This window comes from Centrocercus urophasianus, unplaced genomic scaffold (assembly GCF_019232065.1).
Source record: "Centrocercus urophasianus isolate 14NV4802_14NV808 unplaced genomic scaffold, USGS_Curo_1.0 seq_30, whole genome shotgun sequence".
NCBI classification, from domain to species: Eukaryota; Metazoa; Chordata; class Aves; order Galliformes; family Phasianidae; genus Centrocercus; species Centrocercus urophasianus.
Window position 1 is genome coordinate 5,822,325 of NW_024884867.1, and position 12,632 is coordinate 5,834,956.

The 12,632-nt window shown below is 44.3% G+C and overlaps 1 protein-coding gene across 4 annotated transcripts in view; it reads right to left on the reverse strand.

The window, feature by feature from the left end:
* MYO1H (myosin IH) overlaps positions 1-12,632 on the reverse strand; it is a 41,921-nt gene that overhangs the window by 14,922 nt on the left and 14,367 nt on the right. For 2 of the 4 annotated variants that reach the window (XM_042829059.1, XM_042829057.1), the window contains exons 1-3: positions 7,741-8,047; positions 520-678; positions 14-129 (exon numbers count right to left, since the gene is read on the reverse strand). In XM_042829059.1, coding sequence (XP_042684993.1) covers positions 14-129; positions 520-678; positions 7,741-7,806 — 341 coding nt within the window. In that variant the 5' untranslated portion in view covers positions 7,807-8,047. Of the gene's footprint in view, positions 1-13; positions 130-519; positions 679-1,685; positions 3,236-3,605; positions 3,805-7,740; positions 8,048-8,653; positions 8,687-11,991; positions 12,125-12,632 lie in introns of those variants that run through there. The other 2 variants (XM_042829060.1, XM_042829058.1) reach the window with 2 other exon arrangements.

Sequence of the window (12,632 nt, forward strand, 5' to 3'; positions counted from 1 at the left end):
GGATTCTACTTACAGATGAGGTGGCAATTCAAAGAAGTTCACCCCACGGTAAAGCTGCATCTGGGTCACTGTGTAGATATCCAGCTCTTTGTAAGGGTTGACAGATACAAGAAGAGTGCCAATGTATGTCTGCAAGGAGAAAAATGCATAGGTGTGGGAAATCAGTACCATCACTACAGAGAGAGCTTCTTGAGGAAGAGTCATGTATATCACAACATTTTGGGAAAAGATGGCACAGAACTTGTGAGAAGAACCAACAAAACCAAAAGAAACCAGAATTCCTCATTTCCAAGCCCAAAGCCAACACTAAACATTCAAAATCAACCCCGTAAGAATGGAGTGGAACCATAAAACAAACATAAAGCTTTACAGCAAACATAATTATTATGTTTTGATATTCTACTGGGTGAGCACCCTGCTGGATACCAGCTACATCAATCAAGGCTTACTGTCTCAATGCTCAGTGAAACCAAAGTTGGAACAGCACTCTCAGCAGCACTCACACAAACAGGCACTTACATAGATGAGGTTCTCTTGGTATCGCTTGCGGAGGTTGTTCAGGAAAGCAGCCTCACTGGTGTGGGAGTCCAGAAGCACAAAGTCCTGCACCCCAACTCTGTCCCGGGCTATCAGAGCCCCCTCCATGATGATGTCAGTGTTATCTTCCACCTCTTCCTTCTAAACACAAGGGTTGCATGGTATAGGCTTAGGAGAGAGCCAAAACCTCCCCATACTCAGGGCCAGATCAACCCAGTACATGTAATGCCAGTGTGTTGTTAACACCTTCCCCAAGGTGTTTCACATCAGTGAGCACTCATGGAGTTCTTTACAATCAAGAATTTTAAGACTCATTACGATCAGAGAGGAAACCCAAAGCTTCCAGCAGCTTTCACCATGGGAACAGTGGTTTGAAACCTAGCTCCAAAGATCTGAGTGAGACCTGGAACACGTCATTAACTCCACCTAGACAAAGTAATTGCAAGGTCTGCAGCTGTCAGTGGAAGGCATCAGACACACTTTTGGTTTCTATGCCACCAGCAACTACCATACACAGGTTAGAATTTCCCACAGATACACCCATCAGAACCGAGAATCCCCTGAAGTTCATCTGCCTTGACCTCTAACTACCAATTCCAGTGCTACAACACTACCTGGAGCAAGACCACTAAGTTACTACCAATGCCTTCCATAAGCAGCTCTCAAATACGGGCAGCAGATGTCTCCACACACCAGCAAGAAATCTGCAACATGAAAAGCCCATCCATTGATCTGATAAAACTGATTAAGCAGAGATTTGGAATAAAACCCACTAAACCTTTACTAGCCCACCCAACCTGCTTCTCAAAAGGCAGAAATAGGCAGAAAGGATGTCACTGACAGAACAGAACTCCTTCGCACACTCCACTTTCAATTGTTTATAATTAAATTTGACCTTATATTGAAAATATTGCTGAGGATCGAGCTCTTGTTTCAAGGGCTATACAAATTAACCACACACTTATTGTTTCTTAATTAAAACAAGCTGATAATTTCATGTTAGCAAGCAAGATATTTTTTTATTCTATAGAAATAAACACACCATGGGATGTTATTAACTAGAAAGACCTGGGGATTACACATTTCATAGAATAGTTCCTGCTGAAATACTTTCCGTACGATAGAAATTAATGTTTTGAGCAACTTACCTTTTAGGACTCCTGGGCTTTGCAGAGACGTGCACACAAGCCCAGCACGTTTGCTATTCCCACACTGCCCTCAGGACACTGGAGTTTTACATCTTGCTGCTCCAGTGCTCAAGAGGTGAGGGTGTCAGGGTTTGAACACGCATTAGGAGAGAAGGCACGGTGTAAAATGTTTCTGCTAAGTTTTGGCAAGCCCTGACTTTGGAGGTTGGCTTTTGCAAGCCTGCATAGCTTCACTGGAGGATGACAGCACATCAGACACTGAAAGCTGGCAGGTTTAGATGCATAATTTCACAAAAATAAAGAGCTAAAGCCCAAGCTCATAATATGCTGACCAAAAGTCAGAGAGCTCTTAAACAGAGATTTTAATATGTTCCATTTTTTAGTGCAGAATTTAACACTCACCTATATGTTACTGAAATAATGGTCTGAGCTTTGCAAATTTATGCTCAGCAGCAACAGTACCAAAATACCACAGAGAAAGATGTTCTGACAACATGCTATTTGAATCCTAACTCAGTTTATGAAGTCATACTATGCTAACTTCATACAAGGAATTTATCACCTTGCTTTCCTTTATTTTTGCCCTCAACAGCTGACACTCATTTTTCCACTCTGATTTGGCCACAGCACAGAGCTGTCTGACCAGGTCAGAGTTTATCACTTTGGCAGAGAGATGTCCCTAAACAATGCTTGCTGGCACTTCGGGTGGGTTTGTTCTGAGCCTGCACTCAGGACAACCTGAGCAAGAGAATTTTACCTCCTTTCCAAGCCTGGAGACCTGAAAGAGGAAGGCTGAAACCACAGCAGCCATCTAGCTGATCAGGTTTCCTTAACCTAATTCTTTCACTCGTATGTTAATTGCTAAGTGACCCTCTGTTCTCTGGCAGACAAAAAAATCCCATGCTCTTTTCTGGGCTGCTTTGTGCTCGGATTTTGAGCATTTTGCTATCACTGAGGTCTAGCAATTTTATGATCGCAGCACAGCTTACCGCCTCCCGCCCCAGCCCCACTCCTGGGAGTTGCGTCCTTACCTGGTCTCATCCTCAGTAACAGATACCCTGCAGGGCTCATCAGCAGTACACATTACCCCAGCACGGTGCTGTCGACTGCTCTTTTTAAAAAGGATTGTTTTCCTTTCCTCATCACTTAACTATAAGCACCAGGAGATTTCTTCCTTGCCTGCTGAGACACAAGCTCTACCAGAAAACCTATCCCTGGTTACAGTGAGGGCTTCATTTTTCCCCAAAGGGATTTGTCTATAGACACTAAAAACCACGAGGAGCTAAACTGGATCAAAACAATTTCATGAGACTTGTGGCTTCAGCAGGGCCTAAAACAAGGTCAGGAGCAACAGGGCAATGTGTTAGGCAAAGTTTGTAACACAGAAACAAGCCCTGGCAAGCAACAGTTATTAAAAATTAAATTAAAAAAAATAATAATAATCAAGTAAACTTTGGAAGATTATTACTCATCTTTGCTAAAGGCTCAGAACTCCATTTCAACAGGCTGCTAAGTTAATGTTGCTGTTCCTTTGATTTAGTGCAATTGAACTGAAGAGATGGGGAAGGAGAGGAACAGTTAAAATGCTATTTCGGAAGCTCTGCAGAAACAAACCATGCCACACATCCCCCATGCAAACAGAGTTGGGAGCCTTAGGCGGGCACCATACGTCCCAGAGCATCTTTCACATAACCTCATACCCACTCAAAGAGGTGAGCACCCAGACCGTTACCAAAATGCCACACATGCCACCAAACTCCAGATCTATTGGATCGATCCATAAGAACCCACCTCCCCTACAACAGCAGAAGTCTCCTTGGAGCTCTTCTGCTCTCCCCCAAACCATCCCAACCCAATGAGATGTTGGATTCCTTTAGCACCACCCTACGCATTCAGAAGCCTCTTTCCTCCGTGCTTTACCTGTCACCCAAGCAGATGTGCCATCTCCTGCCAACTCCTTCTCCAAAACGTGCTTCTTCCATGAAGAGTTAACAGGGCTAGAGGGAAGGCCCGCTGACACCACGTATCGTGTGTCCTGTTTGTGTGCCTTCCTCCTCAGGCAGGGATCGTAACATCCTTGCTGTTTAATGAATTATCTAACACGCGGTCAACAGTCGATCTGCGATGAGGTATATGCTTAAGGACTCATTAAAAGGTGCTGTAAAATATCACCCCAAGGATGAAGTTGGAGTTTGAAGGCAAAGAAATAGACTTTAACCCTCCTGATGCACCATTTGAGCAAATCCAGGTACAAACCACCGCTCCCGAACGGGCTCATCCCTTCCAGCAGCTCTCAGTTTCGCTCCCCACTAGAGGTCACTGCGAAACCCATTTTAATTCGCACTCAAAGTTTCCCCTGGCTTTCCCCTGCAATAGGCGGGTTCTCCCTGACCCACTACCCCAAAATGGCTACAGCCTGCACTACGGTCATTGCTGGCTCCCAGACAATGCCAGACCTTTCTTTCCTCCCCTTCCACCCACCCAAAAGTCAGCAGCAGACAATTTTCCCATGGCTACTTCTCTGCATAAGCAGCCAACAGAATGAAACCTTTCTACTTGGGCAGCCAGTGACCCACGAGCAAGCGCCCTCTCACTTTTGTTCAACCACACACTCTAGGTGATGCTCAAACTCTTTAGGAGCTTTATGTTTAAAAGTTTCACACCAAATCTAACCTCTCCGAATAACAGAGATGTCCTTCAGAAGGAGCTTAGGGCAAGACAAAAGTTGACCACAAAATAGCTGTGCTTGGTCTTACAGCAACACCGAGGAGTTAAATATTTTGGTGTAGGGAACCTGCTTTGGCAGAGGAGTTGGACTCGATGATCTCTGGAGTTCCCTTCCAACCCCTACAATTCTGTGATTCTGTGATTTTACCTTGTGGCTCAGAGTCATTGAGGAAAAATGGTGAACAGTAAGATCTGAGGAGATGAGTAGGACAAAAACATTTTCAATTTGTCCTCAGCTAGATTGTAACAAGAACACTCAAAAGACTTAAAATTTTAACACCCACTAATTTGTATTTCTAATAGAGAAATGGAAAACCACCTGTTTAACATCTGTTTCCCAACAGAATCAATCAGTTTTTGCTAACAGGGTCAGATAATTCTTACTGACAAGAGCACACTTGCGTTACGATCTCTGCAATAAGGCTTCCCACCCCCACTGACAGCCAGAGCCTTATTTAACTCTGGACACAGCAACCCTAAGGCAAGCTCAGTCTATTTGTTCAGCCCTGTCTCCAGCTGGCATCCTAAGGAATCCATTGTGATACCCAACTTGTTCTTCTATTGTTACCCTGTTGAAATTCAAGCAAATGAAGTTCATGCCACAGGAATGCAGCACAGAAAGCAGGCATCTCTGGAGCCATGTGGTGTAAAATAGAAGTGAGTCTCAGGCCTGCTGAAGACAGATGAGCTTGGAGCAACACTGCTAACAGATTCCTTTAGGAACGTCAAAGCTCTGTTTTGGAAATAGTCATTGACTGCAACAGGCGGCGCTCCTTGACCCGGTCCTGCACCCCTTGTGCTCAACAGGAATTTGCTCATTAAGGCTCACCAAAATAGGATGGAGGCACTGCAAGGGTTACACTGAGGAAACTCCTTGGGCTCTGCTCTGCTAAAGGTTCTCCAAATAGACTGTCCAGAAAGGCAGTGACAGAACTTGACCGTATAGAAAGGGCTAAGAAAGATGTCCTTAGAGTCAGCACAGCTGGAAACAGAGGCTGTTTCTTACATGGCCAAGTCAGCAGGAGAGCAAAGATGGGCACCAGCAGTGCTACATCCTCCCTCAAACCCAGCAGCAACCCCAAGGCCAGGCTCACAGCGTGCCAGTGATGGTGGAAGGGCTGTGTGCAGCTGCTCTGGGAGCAGCCTGGACCCCTTCCTGCCCTCCCTGAGTGGCAACCAGAGTCTGCAGTCATCACGGAGATGGGACTGCTGCATGCTTGGCAATAGGTTTAGGGGCAATGCATTACTGCACCAGAATAATGGCAAGCCCAGGGAAATACTTCCCTCCTGCTGTAGATGCTCTGGTGTGGCTCATAAGAATTAATCTGTTCAGAGTAATTTTCAAATAAACTTGAAGTGCACATAAAAACCAAAGAAGCAGATCAGATCCACACCAAGTAACCATGCTACATCTGTATGATTGCAGCATCAAAAAGATTTTTTTTTTTTTTTTTTTTTTTTAAAAAAAAGGTATTTCAGTTAGACCAACCCCTACATCCCTGAAAACCTCTACCACATTTTTACAGAAACCAAAGCTCTGCACACCAGCTGTACTTGGGAACACAGCAGCAGTGCCAAAGAAGGTATGTCTTGGGTCTGTAAGGCTGCACTTGAGAAGCACATACAGTAGCTTGGGATGTCCCAGGGCAGCAGAATTCATAAATACAATTATACTGTGGAAAAATTTACACATTGTAACCTAATTTTTTTTCAAAAGAATACAGAATAAGAGGGTTTTAAGGTTAATCAACAGCCTAGGGAAACGCCAACAATTCTTAAGGCCTCTTGTCTGTATCCAGGGAATAGCCCACTATAGACTTGTTAAAGGGTGACTGTCTGTCTTTCTCAATAGAAGAGAGGTCGAGGTGAACTACTTCACTTTCATAAATCAAAAGAAAGAAAAAAGTGAGAAAATCTCTAGAGTTCAAACATTTCTTTAAAACCCAAACTTTAAATACTAAATGGGCTTCATGGCTGCCATTTTGAAAAACATTAGTTTGCCAAAGGACCCTTTTGATTTCTATTGGAAATGTAAGAGCTCACAGATAATCCATTGAGAATCAAGCCCCCACAAAAGGCTCTCTGAAACAATCGTGGTGCTTGTGAAGGACAACATTTTTGTGCGCAAAATAAAACATTTTAATGCGCTACAATCCATTACACATATATTCCTCCATTTCCTTTCAGTAATTATTCATTAGAAAACATTTAACGTCACTGCAGATTTCACACTGGGCAGTCTGCACACAAAGGAGAAGAGTTGGCCCATTTATAAGGGACTGAGGCCTTCTTTTCTAATCTGAGAAACTCCAAGGAGGTGGGGGCTGCTGGACACAACGGGCAGGCTAAATTGTGCGGTTAACGGTCAAAGCCCCCCTGCCTACTTTGACACTCATTTAAAGATGACAGCGAACAATAGAGATTTGTTCTTAGCAACTCTTTCTTGTTATGCGGTCTACACGGGCTAAGCCGGGCGGCTCAACAAGCCGAGCTGCTCCTGGTGCTCAGTCCCACCTGCCACCGCTCGCCCTCCTCAGGCTGTGTGCTCCTCACCTCCCCCCCCCCATCCTTTCCCCACTTTAACACAATGAGACAGGTAAAGAATATCATTAAAAAGAGTCCCATTCAGCACGTCAGCTTCAATGAAACAATTGCCTGTCGGGTTAATATGAGCAGTTCGCGTTTTGGGTTAGGGCCGATAGTGCTGCTCCTTCCGAGCCAGGTTGGTGAAAGCAAGTCCTTCCTAAAACTCCCAGCCCACCTCCAGGCTTCCAGCGCTCCCAGGTTACAGCGCTGTCAGCAGGCACCGGTGCATTAAGAGTACCTGACTCCCAGTGCATAACCCCTAAGTTGTCAAAACCACTACAGACATGCAAGGAACGATCGATTCCCTTTGTCAGCTCAGACTGCATTCAGCAGAACTTCAACAAGTTTACCTCAGATACATCAGCACAAATCCTGAGGGTAGAACACTTTGGATGTTAGAAAGCAAGGGAAGGTTGGCCTGTACAACTGCTTCTCTCAAGAGGTGTAGAAGCTGAAAGCCAACTAGCTGGGCAATGCCTACAACAATAAACCTAAACCAAGATTCCAGCACAGGGTCCCATAGTAAAAGCCATCATCCCTGCATCAGAGCCCTGAACTGAATAGGAAGGGACCGTTAAAGGTCATCTAGTCCAACTCCCCTGCAGTGCACAAGGACACCCACAGTTACGCTGGGTGATCAGAGCCCCATCCAGCCTGACTTCAAAAGTCTCCAAGGTCACGGCACCCCCACCTCCCCAGGCAACCTGTGCCAGTGCCTAAGTTCCATAGTAAAAGCCATTACCTTTGTATTGGAACTGAGAAAAATCAGGGGTTCTTCTGACAGCTGCTGCAAACCAGTCACCTGCATAGGCTGCAGTGCAGGATCCAATCCACATGAATTACAGCAAAGGTCACCCACATGCTCACGTTAACTTACTGTGTGTGCTTACTCTAAGCCTGGCTCGTCAGGCTTCAAGAAGCACCAGATGCCAAGGCTGCAGTTTTGGACGAAGGAAGGGAAAGCTCTGAGGGTTTATTTGAAGAGGCTATGAGTTCAGCCTCATTCTCTAGCTGCAAGTTTATTGGTAAATATACTATTCCAGCAGACTTTAGAGAGGCAACTGCAACGCAGCAAGGGAACATTCTTGGGAATAAACAGCAAGCCTTCTTCAAGTCAATTCAGCAAACATCTTCATCCAACTTCCCCTGTTGGTTTAGCTTTCCTGGACCACCATGCACACAAAGCACTTAGCTAACAAGCATTTCAATGCAATAGTCAAGCACGAAGACATTTTGCTGATAGGACATGCTGTGAAAACATGTGAGAGCAAGAAACAGCACTGCTGTTCGCTTGTGACCAGAATAGAGACAGAAGAGAAGCAAGAACTAGAGAAACAGATATCTAAGTTACTTTTGCTGGGTACAAAGCAGGACATCCCCACCACCTCTCCAGGCCCTCTCCTCCACTGAACACAACACCATCTGCTCTCCCTCTTCAAGTAGGTGACAGTTAGCCCCTTCCCTCCTCCTTAACCATGCCACTCACCCCAAATAACCCCAGATATAGTTCTCCTTCTCTTCCTTCAAGCAGGAAGGAAAATCATTATTCCCCACACAGTGCCAACCAGGCACCTAAGCCTGCTGACAGAGCAGTCCTTCCTAACTTAGCTGGAACACACATTAGCATAAAAACTTACAAAGAGCTCTGAACTTACCCTGACTTCTTCCATATTGTCATAAGACACGGCCTAAAACGAGCCAAGCAGAAAAGGAAAAAAATCAGCCTCCACCTTCTGAAACAGCAAATTATTCTCTAACTGCATTACGCACTGCTACAGCAGTAGGTGATGGAGAGAGAAGCAACTCAGCTGTAGATACTATCATTAAAAGGCTGACACAGGGAAATGTAATCATCTGCACCAAGGAAGACCTGCTAAAACAGGTGTACTAAGTACTAAGGTGTACTACATGGAGAGGAAAGTTTTAAAGCAGCAACAAAACAGTAATACCATCTCAGCTGTGCTTCTTTACAAAATGACAGCCATGCTGCAGCTGGTGTAAAATCTATTCATTTTCCATCCCATAGAAAAGAAGAAATGTTTTGTTTTAATAAGTTAGCAACGTTTAAGAAGAAAGTGCAATATACATTAAAAAAAAAAAATAAAAGCAATATACTGTGCATGGAATTATTTGTGCTAAACAGAGAAGAGAAAAAAAGAATCATAGAATGGTTTGACTCAGAAGGAACCCCCAAAAGCCACCTTGTCCCACTGCCTGCAGTGCACAGGGACACCCACAGCTCCAGCAGTGCTCACAGCCCCATCCCCTGGGTGTGTGCAGGGATGGGGCACCACCACCTCTCTGGGCACCCTGTGCTGTGCCTCACTGCCCTCTGTGTAAATACTTCTTTATATCCAACCTAATTTCCCCTCTATTAGTTTGAAGCCATTTCCCATTCTCCTACATATAGCATATGCAGAATATACAGAACTTGGGTTGCTACAAGCAGATTTTTGTGTTTAATACTTGAATTTTAAAAAATAAATTCTCCTTGAATCGCATGACTTTGTGTTTTCACAAGTTAGATGGTAATTGCAGGCTAACAAATAGGAGACAAATACATCAGCAACTGCTTTTTTTATTTTATTATATTGCATCTTAAAAAACCGCATGAAATTATTGGGTTCACACATTTGTTGGAATCAGGTGCTACTATTAAAGTCCATGTTCCTGGCTGTCTTGAAAACAAGATCTGCTCTCATGTGCTCAGACTCAGGGCTCTGTACAGTGCTTGGCTGTCCCAGCTTCATATGGAGCAACAATTATCACAGTAATGAATGCACTCAGCCCACTTGCTGTAATTCTGTCTCCTGTCATTAATACAGTAAATAACCAGATAGGGAGTCCCGTCTGAGGATAAAAATAAAGGCTGTGCCAAACTCGAACCATATGCAAGTTGCTGTTCGGTCCCCAACAGCTCGCATGGCAGATAATGTCGCCTTTGTCTCGCCTTTCATTCTGTTTGTAAAATCTCCATTTCCACGGCAGGTGGCCACATCCCCTCCCCCCAGCCTGGAGCACAGTCCCGAAAGAGCCCCGAGCAGAGAACATGAGGAAAGCTTGGTTCTAAACAGGAGAAATTCCTCCACACCTCACAGCAAGCTGCAAACCCAAAGATAAAAGCTTATCAGATAGGAAGATGTTGTTTGTGTCCCAGGCGGTTTGCAGCCCATTAAGGAGCTGCTCGAGGAATAAGTTGCATGTGACATGGCAGCAGGACTTGGGGAGACTGGAGCTGTGTCACAGCACCAGGGCTCACAAGTTGGAGAGATATGCAATGGGGGCACATGGAGTGCATCACCCAAGGAACAACTCTTGGGTATACTGGGATTACTGCACTGATTTCACAGTCTTTAAAGCTGACCTTCAGAAGGACAAATGAGGAAAAAGAAGCAGGATATTCTGCTCTGAGTGTTTCGGAATAAGAAATGCAGGTCTTGGCTGTGTGTTTGAGAGGATGAATAGAGAGCAAGCAGGTTTAACACCAGCAGGGCCAACAAAGAGGCACGGGGCTGTAGACACGGGCAAATGATTTTTCTTCTGAGTGTGTTTTTTTGTCTGATAACTGCAGTTTATGTCAATTATCTGGCAAAGTGTACAGTGGTGGAAAGGAAAATTCTTGCATCAGCTGCAAAAGCCTCCAGCTATTAAAAGCTGTTCCTCATTTAACCAGACCATGCACTATACAGTAGGCACACTGACAGTCCCATGCAAAGTAAGAAGCTTCCAGTGTTGCTCTAAGCAAAGCTCCAATAGATTGAGCAGGATGATACCACAGCTGTGGGACATCCCCATCACCTCCTCTCTGAATGGTACCATCCTCTGAATGGTACTATAACACATCAAAGCCAAATTGATATTACTTCCTTTTGCTCTGTGTTCTCACCAGACGTAAGACGTGGAAGGAATTAATTACAGCTGATTAAAAATTAAATCCTCCGTCTTGCCTTTGGTTACTGTATTTCTCTCTCTGACTCAGAACATGCAGCTTAATGCTCCGTTACGCTCTGCCTCTGTTCCCTTTTATTTGGGAATAATTTGCTTACTTCTCCTTGGCTTCAGCACTGGGCTCTGTCATTTGGTGCTTGCAGTGCCAGCTGCTCAGCCCTTCCAACCCAGACTGCCAGGGTCCCTTCCAACCCAAGCCATTCTGTGATTCTGTCATTCTGTAAGTGGAATGCTTGCCAGGTAGATCACAAGAAATTCTCAGTGCTATTCATTCATCTACAAGCTCTAGATAGAGAACATCCAGGCTACATGTAGGTCTGTCCTATAAAACCACCACCAGGTTCTGTGATGAGGTTTGATGGAGATCAAGTCTGTGATCACCATTGGAACAGGCCAGCTTCGGAACCTTCGAAGCATTCAGAAAGACTAGAACGGACTATTTAAGAAAACACTGTGTGTTAATCATGCAAGATATCTACAGAGGTCTTACAGAGCTTTCCATGGAAGTTTTGCTACAATCTATGGCAAGAGAAAGTCATAAGCAGAAACCTAGAAGCGTGCATTGTCATTGCAAGAGCTGTTAGGAACCTTTGACTGTTAGCATCCTGCTGGAAAAAAAAAAGCAAGTGGTTTGAACCCGGAGTTCCATCTGTCACCACCTCTGACAAGACCTCATTAGCATGCAAGTGAGATGTCACTCAGTCGCAGTTTCCAAGACATTTCCTTGTCAAAGTCCACCAAACTAAATTACTCAGCAGAGAGGGAAAATGCACATTTATGAATACACAGGCTACACGCTGAAGGTGCATTGTCCAAGACAAATGCAGTTTTGCACCGCAGAGTTTTTTAAGTGAGCCTAGATATTTTTTGATTGAATTATATCAGCTGTGTGCTTTATAAAAATATTATTTCAAAGTCATTCTATCACCACCTCACCTATGGAAATGCGCTACTCAAATACGTGCTAATGCAGTTAATAGAAATTGGAAGTACACCTCTAGCTGCTAATACATCTATTGCTACAGCCACTAATAGTTAAAGTTACCTGGGTATCCATCTTGAATGCTGTTAAAGTCAGCTGATAACAATTATTCCAGCTAAACCATTCAAAAGGTGCTTTGAACTTGTTTATGGTCCTTCGTCACACTGTGCAGCCAGGTAGGAGGCTATGTTCTCACCTGAACAGAATACCATCAATAATTTAGAGTGTGAGTCAGGGACTTTGTCCTATGGCACTTGCATACGCATCATGGCCACTTTTCCAAGATAAGAACTAGAAACTGTATCTTCCTTGAGATTACATTGCAGACACCAGTGATCTCTGATTAGTTGGTATAAGTGTTTTATGTTAATTACAAGCTATCAAAATAAGTGACTGCATCTATCTGCTGTATTAAAACAGGAGTCAGCCCAAACCAGGACTTTGCAGACTGAGTGGTGGGTGCTCACCTGCATGTTGGGAGACCTGGAGGTCAGAAGATGAAGGAGAGGCCTAAGCTGGAAGCTCTAAGGTTAATAATGTATATTCCCTTGTTATAGTATCTCTTTTCCCAGGTTGAGGCTAAGACATGCTTAAAAATTAAAAGTGCAGATATCCCACAAAGGAGGAGCAGATGCTAAGACTACACATTCATCTTTAATGTGATTCCAACTCAGAACACCTGTTTTGCTAACTTTCTTGCATTA